This window comes from Carcharhinus amblyrhynchos, chromosome 15 (genome assembly GCF_965287045.1).
Source record: "Carcharhinus amblyrhynchos chromosome 15, sCarAmb.v2.hapA, whole genome shotgun sequence".
Classification (NCBI taxonomy): Eukaryota; Metazoa; Chordata; class Chondrichthyes; order Carcharhiniformes; family Carcharhinidae; genus Carcharhinus; species Carcharhinus amblyrhynchos.
This window is the reverse complement of record NC_137338.1, coordinates 74,843,310-74,857,463: the sequence shown is the minus strand read 5'-3', so window position 1 is coordinate 74,857,463 and position 14,154 is coordinate 74,843,310. Positions and strand designations below refer to the sequence as shown.

General features: G+C 38.9%; 1 protein-coding gene across 4 annotated transcripts in view; it reads right to left on the bottom strand.

Annotated features, from left to right (window-relative positions):
• fndc3a (fibronectin type III domain containing 3A) overlaps nt 1-14,154 on the bottom strand; it is a 207,668-nt gene that overhangs the window by 39,675 nt on the left and 153,839 nt on the right. For all 4 annotated transcript variants that reach the window (XM_080204233.1, XM_080204234.1, XM_080204236.1 and 1 more), the window contains 4 exons: nt 11,568-11,692; nt 9,687-9,861; nt 8,491-8,577; nt 666-804 (listed from right to left, as the gene is read on the bottom strand). In XM_080204233.1, coding sequence (XP_080060359.1) covers nt 666-804; nt 8,491-8,577; nt 9,687-9,861; nt 11,568-11,692 — 526 coding nt within the window. The remainder of the gene's footprint in view (nt 1-665; nt 805-8,490; nt 8,578-9,686; nt 9,862-11,567; nt 11,693-14,154) is intronic.

Here is a 14,154-nt window from a genome sequence, read left to right as displayed (position 1 = left end):
CCACCCACTTCAGGGCCATGGCAAGCCAAATGTTAGAATTGCAAACTAGTGTAAAGGGAAAATGTTAAGATAGCCAATTGATTAATTGTTACAGTGCTGTGACCTTGCTGGTAGAAGAGGATGATAAAGATAGTATGGCTGCAGAGGGCTACAGCTGGTGAGTAGAATCATAGAATCCCTGCAGGGCAGCAACAGGCCATTCGGCCCATCAAATCTATACCCGCTCTCCGACAGAATATCCTGTCCAGGTATGCCTCCTGTCTTATCTCTGTCATCATTTACCTTGCTACTCCCTCTACCTACATATCTTTGGAAACTAAGGGGCAATTTAGCATGTCCAATCTACCTAACTTGCACACCTTTGGACTGTGGGAGGAAATCAGAGCATCCAGAGGAAACACACGCAGTCATGAGGAGAACGTGTAAACTCCTCACAGTCACCCAAAGCTGGAATTGAACCTGGGGTCACTGATGCTGTGAGGCAGCAGTGCAAATCACACGGCGTTTGGAGAATGGAGCATGGAGAAGCATTGCATTAAATTGTACAGATCAGCAATCTGTAGTCCAATTTGGAGACTCCACTCTTTTATGGTGGGTATTCAAAGTTCCACTGTATCTCATGAAATCAGTTATGAATCTATAATTAATCTGAGTGAGCATCATACCCCATATTATTTTAAAATTGTGACCATGAATTTTCCCCTTCACCGAAGGTTTAGTTGGTGATCCAGGTTTGTCTGGACAGGTGGTAAACTCCATGACTTCACTAGGATTGCTCTTTCCTTCCGAATTATATGCAATTACCTGTAATATACAACATTCTATAAAGCGACTGTGGGGACAAAGGATGACATTTAACTATTCGCAAGAAGGGACACTTCATTTAAGAATGTTTTCATTTATGTATCATGCAAGTTTTCACACACACACATCTGCTGTCTTTTTGGATTTTTAAGAAGTACTGGAATAAATTTTCTCTTAGATTTTCACTCTAGAAAAGGTACAATGAACTATCACTGGTTTTCAATTGTACACAATAAGTTATCTATCTGTTGAAACATGAATGTGCAGAATGCAATCAAAGTAGCAAATGTCCCTCAGAGCATCTTTAAATTTAGCACCCAACATTGCCTACCCTTTTTAAAAAAGTCTTGACAAGACTAATTTTACCTCTCCTATATAAATGATCCAGGAGTGAGCAGGTTCACTGGCAATAATGTTTTGAAATCTGCTGGCAGTTACAATCTGCCCAGAATAAATATTCAATTTCTTTCATTGCTACTCCTCACTACCTCCCGTAAAAATGTGATGAATGCCTTCTCAATACTTTCCTAAACTACATCACCATGATCTAGGCTCAGCATGTGCTAACTAATGAGAAGAATCCCCAGTCTCCCAAACCACCTAAACTGTGAAATTAAAATGGCATAATCCTGTCTCATGACTATTTCCAACAGAAACAGCAGACAGCGCTGCTGACATTGCTAAAGTTTGGGAAAAGAGGGGTTATTTAACAGCAAAGTGAAAAGGTAAGACAGGTTAACACATGGCTGGAGAAATGATAATTGGAAGAGAGTTTTAGATTCTTGGAGCATTATGACCATGTCTCGGACAAGAGAGACTTGTTCAAAGGTTGCACATCAACAGAATTGGGACCAAAGTCCTCATGGGAAGGTTAATCATAGCTGAAGGCGGACACCAGGATGAAACATTAGAGGAGAATGGGCAGAGAATCATGGTCTACATAGCAATCAATGACACAGACTGAACAGTGACGGAGGGGTTAAGTGAGGGGGGATGTGGTAAATTAAAGGGAAAGGACAAGGTAAAGTACAGGGTAGCAGCATGGATAATGATAACCAGAATGTGGCAAGAGAGTCAGAGCAAATAACAGAATGCACTAGCAGATGAGGCTAGAGTTTACAATAGAAGTAAAAAAAAGGAGTAAAGACTCTGTACCCGAATGTGTATGGCATTTGTAAAACAGATGAATTGTTAGCTCAAATAGAAATAAATATGTATGACCTGTTAGCTATTACAGAGACGTCACTGCAAGATGACCAAGGCTGGGACCTGAATAGTCAAGGGTACTTGGAAAAGATGGTGGGGAAGATCTGTTAAAGCTGACATTAGTACAATACCAAGAGATGACCTTGGTTCTAAAGGTCAAGATGTAAAATCAGTTTACAAGGAGATAAGAAATAGCAAAGGTAAGAAAAAAATTGGTGGCATAATGTACTGTTCCCCTATAAGTAACCACACTATAGTTACAGTATTCAAGAAGGAAAATGAAAGCTCGTAACAACGGCACTGCAATGATCATGGGTGATTTTAATCTACATACAACTTGAACTATTCACAGGGAGCTTGGAAGATGAGTTCACAGTGTTTTTGTTATATATTTAAAAGCTCTTAAAGCATGGGGTAAGTTTTTCACTCAGAGGGTGGTGGCTGCATGGAATCGGCTGCCAGCAATGGTGGTGGAGGCAGATTCCATAGGGTCTTTTAAGAGACTTTTGGATAAGGATGTAGAATTTAGTAAGATAGAGGGTTATAGGTTTGCCTAGTAGGTAGGGACATGTTCGGTGCAACTTGTGGGCCGGAGGGCCTGTTTGTGCTGTAGTTTTTCTACGTTTCTACGGTTGCTTTAAGAGCCGATCACCTGATTTGATGGTGATGTCATTAAGGTGTTTGCACAGGCTGCTGTTTTACTTTCAGTTTGTGCTCTGTCGGCAAGACCTTTGAGGATAAATCTGTTATTGTTAGCTTGAAGCTATGTACACAAATCATTCCTTCTCTTTTTCCATAAAAATGCAGCCCTTAACACAGTTAGGACATTATAGAAAGAAAATTAGTGATGAATCAGGATTTAGTTTCATCAAGAACATTGAGAAAAGATCCCAAATAGAAGAGTAAAAGTTTGGGTCCTCACATTCAAACATTAGATGGCTGGGTAGAAGCAGCAACAGGATTCAACATTGAAGTGCCAGTATAGGAAGACAAGTACGAAAAATGCTGTGTGTGGTTTTAAAGGAGGGCTTTGTCCTGATCAGAGAAAGGTGAGATTTCAGGCAGTATCTGGTAAATTTGAAAAGATTGGATGCTTCACTATATGGTTCGGGCCATTTGAACAAAACATCAAATCAATGATTTCTAGGTTAATAAAAAAAAGAGTACTGGGAAGACAGTAATAATATATCTACACAAGTCGCTTGTGCCTGCAAGAAAAATGGCAGGTAAATTACGGTCTATGGACCTTTTTTCAATGAAGAAAATGAAACACGGAGTTCCTATGCCAAGCATTTTCAATACTTTATGCAAGCAGATAAAATTGCAATTGCAAAATTGCTTGTTCCAGCTTTACTCAGTACAATAGAAAGTAAAACCTTTAATTTGCTCTAGAATTTGGTTCATCCAGCAAAGCCAAGAATTAAAACTTACAATGACTTGACAAAGACCCTTGAAGAGCATTATTGTCCAAAGCCATTGATCATCACAGAATGGTTCACATTCCACTGAAGGCATCAAGTAGAAAGCAAAAGCATTGGTCAGTTTGTGGCAATCTTATAAAGGCAGAACATTGTGAGTTAGGTAAGTTATTTGAAGAGATAGTTCGAGATCATCTAGTTGTAGCATCCAAAATTAGACTATCCAAAGAAGATTGCTTACTGAACATGCTTTGACTTTACAGGTAGCAATACAAATTGCAGTGTCAATAAAACTGGCCACTAAAAAGGCCCCACAATTTGGTGCAGGTGATCCACAAGTTGGGAACTGCCCACAAGTCAAATAGCAACAAGGATATCACAGATGTGCAAATAGGGGTCATTAAGCGAGTGAATGCTGGAGCAAGGATAGTACATGCAAGAATTGTGGCAAATGGGTCACAATGCGAAAGCTTGTCGGGTTAGACCAGATTCCTTTGAATAGAATATTAAGAACAAACGGTATCTTTAAGAAAAACAACAAATTGCATTCTACAAAAAATAATTTCATCATGGAAGATGAGAATGTCCAGAAATATGAAGAGTCCAACTGAACGTCTTATCCATTCAGGGCAGATCACATAGATTATGGGTGATTCTGAAGTTAAGGGGACAATGTTAGGACAAAGGTTGATACTAATACTGCTGAATCTTTAATTCCTGAGACTATAAGCCAATAAAAACTGAGTCAACTTCCCTTAAAACCAGCTGATGGGATTTTAAGGACATATACGAAAAGATTGTGCCATTAAAAAGTTACATCACTGTCAACGTAGAGTTGAGTGGACAAACAATGGAGATGCCTCTGTGGTAATCTTCCAGCTCTATTTGGGAGATCATGGTTGGAGAAGATAAAGCTTAATTGGATGGTTTCAACAGATTGGTCAATGTCAAATTAGCACCTCTGATTAAATACAATAGCGTATTTGAAGAGACACTTGGCTGAATGAAGGGAGTTCAAGTGAACTTCAAAATAGAGCCCAATAGTCAGCCAGAAAGTTTCAATGGAAGAGTGATGTCATATGCAATTCATCTCAAGATCAAAGAAGACCTTATTAACACTGGTGTGATAGAGCTGGTTGCAATGAGTGACTGGGCTACCCCATTGTATCTGTAAACGAGATGGCTCAGTTCACATTTGCGGTGATTTTAAAACAACTACAAATCCGGTGTTGTGTGCTGATCAATATCTCTTTAACTGAAGATTTGTTTGCTGGGATATCAGGTGGACAGAAATTCAGCAAGATTAAGAGCTGATCACATGATTTGATGGCACTCACATTAGGGTGTTTTCACTGGCTGACGTTTTACTTTCAGTTTGTACACTGTACTGGCAAGACTTACCAGAACAACTCTGTGTTAATTTGCATTTAAATGTGCAAACCACATGTTTTCTTTTTGTGTAAAAGCTACAATCCGTAACATAATTAGGACATTACAGTTTTCAGGACAATTTCTTGGGAAAGTACATTCTAGAACCAACCAGGCATCAGATTATTCCAAAACTGGTGATTGCAATGACACCGGATTAAGTAATAGCCTCATAGTAAAGGATTCTCCAGGTAGCAGTGATCATAAAATGCCATTCAGTTTGAAGGTGAGAACTATGGGTCAAAAACTCGTGTTTTTAACTTGAATAAAGGCAATTAAAAAGGTATTAAGTCAAAGCTGTCTCAAGAAAACTAGGAAATTAGGTTAAATATTAGGTCATTAGAGATGCAGTGGCAGACATTTAAAGAGACATTTCATCGTAACACTCAACAAAGGTTAATTCCAGTGAGAAAGGAGGATTCCAGGAATAGGATGCACCAGCCATGGTTAACCAAGGAAGTTAAAGATTAAAAAAATTGAAAGACAAAGCATATAATTTTGTGAAGTTTAGTGGTCAGCTAGAAGATGAGACAGGATTTAAAAATGCGTAAATATTGATTAAAAAAGAGATAAATTAAAGTCGTTGAGAAAAGTAGCTAGATATATAAAAGAGTTTCTACAAATAATAAAAAATAAAAAGTAATGAGAAAGTGAGCATTGGTCCTCTAGACAGGATCAGGAGAATAATGGGAAATAAGGTAACGGAAACACTGAACACATTGTGGTTATAACAGGGCACTTTGAGTTAATGCAATCAGGTAGAGTCAACATTATTATACAAAAGGGAAATCAAGTTTGACTAATTTATGAATTCTCTAAGTAATAGATAACATGGATAAAGAGAATCCTGTAGATGTAGTGTACTTGGATTTGCAAAAGGCATTTGATAAGGTGCCACATCAAAGGTTACTGTACAAAATAAGAGCACATGATTTTGGGGGTCGGCAAGTTAACTAATGGATTGTTCAGGGATCAGTACAGGAACACAACTATACCAATCTTGACTAATGATTTAGAGGAGGAAAATGTATGGCAGTTAAATTTGCTGATGACACAAAGATACGTAGGAGAGTGAGTTGTTGAAGAGGGCAGAAGGAGTCTACAAAAGGACATAGGGAAAGTTAACTGGGCAAAGATTTGGCAGAAGTATAATGTGGCAAAATGTGAATGTGTCTGCTTTGGCAGGAAATGCAGTGTTATACAAAGAGAGAGAGATGCTGAACTCTGCACTACAAGGGATCTGCGTGTCCTGGTATAGGAATCAAAATGTTGGTGTTCAGGCACAGCACGTGATTAGGAAGGGAAATGGAATGTCGTTGTTTATTGCATGGGAAACTGGATACAAAATAGGGAAGCTTTGCTGCAGTTGTACAGGACTTTGGTGAGACCAGTTCTGGAGCACAGTATAGTTTTGCTCTCCTTATTTAAGGAATATATTTGCATTAGAAGCAGTTAATCAAATATTCACTCATCTAATTCCTGGGATGAAGAAGTTATGGGAAAGGGTTTGACAGGTTGAGTCTACATTCACAGGAGTTAAGAATAATGCAATGAATGAAACTTTTAAGATCCTCAAGGGACTTTACAGGATGGATGGTGTGAAGATGTTTTCTTTTATTGGAAAAATGAGAACGAGGGGACACAGTTAAAAATAAGAGGTCTCTCATTTAAGGCTGAGATGAGGAGGATTTGTTTCTTTGAGGGTTGTTAGTCTGTGGAACTCCCTTCCCCAGAGAACACTGAAGAGGGTGCCACTGAATATTTTTAAGGTTGGCTTGGGTAAATTCCTGATTGACAAGGAAATGAAAGGTTGATGGGCGAAACAAGAAAAGACAGTAGAGGCCACAGTTAGATCAGCATGATTTTATCAAATACTGCAGCAGGCTCAGGGAGCCGAACAGCCTACTCCTGCTCCTAATTTGTATTTCTGTATGTTCACAAAGGAATGGCTGAAAAGATTAGGGAACAAAAAAGACAATCTTGTGAAGGCACAGGTACTAAACAAATACTTTGCATATGCCTACATCTATCTCATACTCTCTCTCATACAGTCTCCAGTGACTTACTCATACAGACACCAGGGAGCCCAGTTCCTGGTGCTTCATGCTCTGCCTAGGCCCTGCTTCTTGGTTCCCTAGGCCCCTCCTTTTCTCCCCTGGCCCTTGGTTCCCCCAGTTCTGCACCATAGCTCCTTAACCCTCAGCAACCCATGTCTTTACTCTCAGCTCACCAGGCCACATTCCTTGGTTCCCTGGCTCTGAGCTCCTTAGGTCTTGTTCCTTCAACTCCCCAGACCCCAACTCACTATCACTGATGTTTACTGCTCCTTCAATTGCAGATTGTTTCTCTCCCACATGTGCTGCTGTACTGGTGAACTTGTAAGCAGCAAGCATGGGAAAGAAATCACCCGTGATCTGAGGAGCAGCTTCATGTAGATTCTTCCATTCAAATTTGCCTGCTTGACTAGCATTTAGAAAACTGGCTCCAGGGGCCTCAGAGGGGTGTCAAAGGCCACATGGATGAGTCTGTTTTAGATGGTGGTGATCTTTGATTAACCCTCTCCTTTACTTCATCAAATAATTCAATTAAGGTAGTGCAGTTGATATTGGATATAAGGCCTTTCAAATGATATTTCATGAAGTATCACAAAATAGGCTTTTCAGCAAAATTAAAGCAAACTGCAATGGTTAATAATATTTTTCAGACTGGAGTGAATTTACAATAGCATTATTCTGAGATCTGTAATTAAGAACACAACTCTTAATACATATTAATGACCTGGGTTTTGATTTCAAAAAGCCATCATTTCAAAATTTTCAGATTAAGCGTGGATGTAGTAAAGGCTATGGAGAACACAAACTTGTGGAGGACAGAAATAGATGAGTGAAATTTAATGCAGAAAAGTGTAAGGTGAATATTTTGGTATGAAAAATGTGCAGAGGCAGTATAAACTAAATGGTATAATAGGGGGTGTAAAAAAGGAAGATTTGGGGGCATATACAGCAGATTGTAATGATCTACAATCCACAGTTTGATACGGCAGTGGAAGCAGAATCAATATTTTTCTTAAGTAAATTGGCTAAATACTTCAAAAGTAAAAAACTCTGTAGTGTTATGAAGGAAAACCAGGATAAACACAAGGGGCTAAACAGCCTTCTTGTGTGAAGTGTCACTCTATGATCATTTCAATAGGGCTGGCTTTAAAGAAGCTCCATGAGCATCACAAACTTCATATATATATATATGACAAAATCAAGGATGTAAAACAGCACGGGAGAGATGTCAAGAAGCTGGACCTGAAACTTGTCCCTCATTTCAGTATGACTATTGTTGTAATGGTAGAAGGGTTGAAGATGTGTCGTGAAATCTACCAACATGTCAAATGTGAATGGACGTTCTAAGATAGCTGTTCAGACCTTGCCTAATATGATTTTTATAGACAGTATTTACTTTATTCAGTTTCAACTTGTCCATTGTAAATATTTTTAAAACCATAAACAAGAATATCTTATATTCAATATCATTTCGTATTTCATTGTAACTGTGCATTGTTAACTGTATGCTTTTCAGCTCCCTTCATTAGTACCATAAACCTCTTCAAATAAACTATTACAAATGTTCTCAACATACTTACCCTAAACTTATACATACTGCTTCTTCGAAGGTTTTTTACTGTATACGCAAAATCATCGCCATCATATTTTGGTTTAAACCCATATCCCTAAAGATAAAAGTTTGCATATAGAGTCATGATAGTCTGGGAGAAACAAAAGCCAGTTAATTTAAAATTTTTAAATCTCTTTTCTAAAAGTTTATGCTGTAGTTGGGAAAATCATCAGCATTAGCGTGAAGATCTTTTTCTAAATGTGCTTCTGGTTCAGTAGATGACCATTACGGGAAAAGAAACAGTTCATGAAATACCAAGTATTGTTTAGTAGAATGCTATAAAATCAAGGTGAATACATCATTGCTGTCTATCACAAGTGTGATTTTTTTTTGGATTTGATTGGGAGGAATGGGGTGAATCTTATGCTCAAGCAACTGGCAATTAATCACTTTTATCACCCGGTGTCACCCTCAAGCACTCTGAAGACAAATACTGCGCAAATCCATTTAGCTGGCAGAATCCCTTCTGATGGGTCTAGTTTCTCATTACAGTACAATTATTGTTTTGTCTAATTTGCATTGCTTACTTTATTGTCTGTACTCCAAGACAAAGCTACAAGCACTTATGGAATAGAGACAGGCTGGGAGCTTAGCCCACAATGCTAGAAAAGAACAGGAGCCTTGATATCAAATAATATCAGAGATAACCGCTTATTTTTCATACAACAAGGACCCTAGCCTTTTGAGGGCTGTGCTAAAATTTAAGTGGAGTATTAGTTCTGCATGATAGAAATTATTTCATCTCATACTTGCTCTTATATTAATCTGGTATCTGAAGCCACTCTCAAATGGTGAAAGAAAATCACAGCAAACCACCTTCGTTCACTTATTTCGTTAAATTTGTTAGTGCCACAAGTAGGCTTACATTAATACTGTAATGAAGTTGTGAAAATCCCCTAGTCACCACATTCCAGCACCTGTTTGGGTACACTGAGGGAGAAATTAGCATGGCCAATGCACCTAACCAGCGCGTCTTTTGGACCGTGGGAGGAAACTGGGAGCACCTAGAGAACATACAGTTCTCCCACACAGACAATAACCCAAGCTGAGAATTGAATCCAGATTCCTGGCGCTGTAAAGCAACAATGCTAATCACTGTGTCACCATGCTGCTTCATATTTTAAGGATATAATTTGATAAGTATGATAAAAAAAATCAACTTACTGAGGTTTCATCTTCCATTTCTAAAATATAACAAATGCCCTCATCAGATAAAGTTCCTGAAGGCTTGCTCCAATGCAAGGACAACCATGTGACTCCAGCTTTAACAAGCTGAGGACTTGCTGGTGTTGGAGGGGCACTGCCAGTTGTGTAGAAAAGCACCTCTTCACTGAAACCACTGTTTAGGAGAAACATTTAATTTTTAATGAGTACACATCATAAATATTTGGCCTTTAACATTACTTTCTAAATTGCAGTCCTTCTGAAAAGTTCGCCATACCTATTTGAGGAGTTTTTACACATGTCACTATGGAACAGAACTTAAAGCACCCAAACATTTTTAAGCATCATGCTCCATGATATGAACCCTGTCTAGTTATCAATGAGCTGACTCATGATGGGCTGGTCATCAGTTTTTACTTAAAAAGGCATTTTCAAAATTTTCAAACATATCGACTTAAATGAGACTTGGGTAAGAACTTTCTGGACATTCATGCCAGCGGAATCTTCCCATCCTGCTGACAGCACATGTCTGCCTTGGGTTTCACAGCACTGGGGGGTGTGTTTAATGGGAAACCGTGTTGACAATGGTAGAACCAGAAGATCCTGCCGCCGGCCAATGGCAAACCGCCTCCTGCTGCTGCAAAACACATGGCAGATTGCATGATAAATCCCACCCAAGATGTTGATGAATCCTGTTTCAGCAGATGTGTGAAGGAAAAGTTTCAAAAACGTGGAAGTGTAAAAGTTCTTAGTAGTCAATATATAGATGGTCATACTCAGTGTACAACAGGATAATTTTGCTTTTACATTTATTCAAAGCTGCCCAGTTTTCACTTGCTTTCAAAAAGAGGCAATTTACATCATGACTTTTTTCAATCAATAATGTTATTGATGACAGTTGCTCAATAGTATGTTGATTAAATATCATGGAGCTAGAAAAGCTATGCAATTGAAAGGTCATGCATTTGTTTTTCACTTCAAGTACAACTTTTAGCAATTAAAAAGTATTTCATAAATGGTAGATGGTTTTAAGACTTAAACATAACCATAACTGGTCGTAAAGTCAGTAAATGTTGGAATAAATACCACACACAAAATCAATTCTTAAGTTATTAAAGGCAGTTAACCCTGAAAGTTTGGTAGATGAAACTGTGCATACTTCATTTCGGATATGGATTGATTCATTCAGATAGTTCTCGAATGATAACCTTTTGGTTATCATTCAAGTGGTTGAAGTGGGGCTGATTTTTTTTTGTTAATTTATGCACACTAGTTCATGGGTGTAACCCAATAAAGGAAGACGAGAGATTAACATTAAGAAATCTGAATTCTTCTTCAGCTCGATGCCCATTTCCATTGATCACAATAATGCCTAGATATAAGGGATTTTAACAGTTTCTATATACTGAGCCGTATCGAGGCAAATTTACAGAATGCAGTAGTAGGATTCTGCACCACTCCATTTCCCACCCCCCACCCCCACCGTCTCACAGATTCTTTGGGCCTTCATAGCAATTGTTCTGCAGATTCTCCATCCTGCATCTCCAAAACACAACTAGTGTCAATGGGAATTGTCTCTTCAGATTTATTCAGAGGATGAGAATGACCAATGTGTGCAGGACTGCCTGTGCCAGAATTCTTCAAAGCTCACCAACCACTACCCTCTTACTATATCTGCAGATAAAAGTGCATACATTTTACTTTCATAAACAATTAATGCATGCAGAAATTCCTGTTCCCAAGATAGAAAAGAGGGGATGGGAGATGGTGATAAATTATCGGGTTCTCCTTGTTCCTTCATTTGCCATGCAGCCTTTATTTGAGCCACTAAACAACTTAACACATGAAAATCTCATCTTGTATTTTTTGAAGGGTACTCACCTCATTCCAAGTTCATTTCTGGCTGCTAACTTAAATCTGTATCCCATGGCTGGTGATAATTTGGTAACTTTGAATTGCTTTTGTGCCCCCAAATAACATTGGGAAAATTCATCGTTTCCTTTCCCCTGTTAAATGAATCGTATCTGGTTAGGACGACAAGAAATTAAGGAGCAAAAAGGAAAGGCTATTTGTCCCATTAAATCTATTTCTTCAGAAGTAATTTGACATATCCTCCCTTTCATGGTCTCACTAATTAGCATGCATTTTTTATAGTGCTCATTTTATCAATGATTTCAGGCTCTATTAATTTTAAATTCATCGATACTTAGGAAAATACTTTGCCTTTTCCTCCTTTCTAATTAACAGCATAACATATATTACCTTCTAACATGCTGGTAATAACTACCTGAAGAAAACAGCTTTACGAGATTATAACTCGTCATCTTCAATTTCCTCACACATTTCTACTATCCCAAATGAAACAAATTGAAGTGAAGCATTTCACACTTAGCTGGTTTTAATCCCACAATTTTATCCATTACAATGTTTTGTTTTATATGCATATATATATATATATATATATCAGCCATGATCTTATTGAATGGCGGGGCAGGCTCGAAGGGCTGGATGGCCTACTCCTGCTCCTATTTCTTATGTTCATATGTTCTTATAACTGATAGGACTGGCCTAAAAGTTAAAATTCTAAATTGGGACAAGGCCAATTTTGATGCCATCAGGCAGGCACTTTCAAAAGTTAATTGGGGAAGTTTGTGGGAAGTCAAAGGAACGTCTGGTAAGTGTAAGGTTTTCAAAAGTATGTTAAATCAGGGTAAGCACATTCCTTTTAGAGTGAAGAGCAAGGTTGGTATAAGTAGGGAACCCTGGATGACTCAGGATATTGAGGCCCTGGCCAAGTAGGAGGAGGGGGCACATGACATGCATAGGCATTTGGGATCAAGTGAAAGCCTTTAAGAGTACAGTGGGTGTGGGAGTTAAGAGAGAAATCAGGAGGGCAAAAAGGGGACACAAGGATTTTTTGGCAGATAAGGCAAAGGAGAATCTGAAGAGCTTCCACAAATACATAAAAGTCAAAAAGGTAACTAGGGAGAGAGTAGGAACTCTTAAGGATCAACGAGGTCATCTATGTGCGGATCCACAAGAGGTGGGTGAGATTCTAAACGAATATTTTTCATCAGTATTTACTGCTGAGAAAAGCATGGATGTTAGGGAACTTGGGGAAATAAATAATGATTCTTGAGGAGTGTACATATTACAGAGAAGGAGATGCTGGAAGTCTTAAAGCACATCAAGGTAGATAAATCTCCAGGACCTGAAGAAGTGTATCCCAGGACATTGTGGGAGGCTAGGGAGGAAACTGCAGGTTCCCTAGCAGAGATATTTGAATCATCAATAGTCACAGGTTAGGTGCCTGAAGATTGGCGGGTGGCAAATGTGGCAAAAAAAGCTGCAGGGAAAAGCTTGGGAACTACAGGCCAGTGAGCCCCACATCTGTAGTGGGTAAATTGTTGGAAGGTATTTTGAGAGACAGCATCTACAGGCATTTAGAGATGCAAGAACTGATTAGGGACAGTCAGCATGGCTTTGAGTAGAAAATCATGTCTCACAAACTTGATACAGTTTTTTGAAGGGGTAACCAAGAAGGTAGATGAGGGCAGTGCAATTGATGTTGTCCACATGGACTTTAGCAAGGCCTTTGACAAGATACTGCATGATAGGTTGTATCATAAGGCTAAATCTCACGAGATCTAGGATGAGGTAGTTAAATGGATACAAAATTGGCATGATGACAGAAGCCAGAGTCTGGAGGCCTGTAACCATGAAGTGTCTCAGGGATCAGTGCTGGGGCCACTGTTATGTCATTTGTATTAATGATCTGTTTGAGAATATAGGAGGTATGGTTAGTAAGTTTGCAGATGATACCAAGACTGGTGGTATAGTGGACAGTGAAGGTGGTTATCTCTGATTGCAACGGGATTTTGATTAATTGGGCCAGTGGGCTGACGAATGACAGATGGAGTTTAATTGAGATAAATGCGAGGTGACCATTTTGGTAGACTGAACCAGGGTAGGACTTACTCAGTTAATGGTAGGGTGTTGGGGAGAGTTACAGAACAACGAGATCTAGGGGTACAGGTTCATAGTTCCTTGAAAGTGGAGTCACAGGTGCACAGAGTGGTGAAAAAGGCATTCAGCATGCTTGGTTTCATTGGTCAGAACATTGAATACAGGAGTTGGGATGAGTTGTTGAAGTTGTACAAGACACTGTTAAGACCACACTTGGAATACTGTGTACAATTCTGGTCATCCTATTAAAGAAGGAATATTATTAAACTAGAAAGAGTGCAGAAAAGATTTATTAGGATGTTACCCAGACTTGATGGTTTGAGTTATGAGGGGCTGGATAGACTGGGACTTTTTTCTCTGAGCGTTTGAGGCTGAGGGGCAATTTTATAGAGGTCTATAAAATAATGAGGGGCATAGATCGGCTAGTTGATATCTTTTCCCAAAGGTAGGCGAGTCTAAAACTAGAAGGCAAAGGTTTAAGGTGAGAGAGGAGAGAAATACA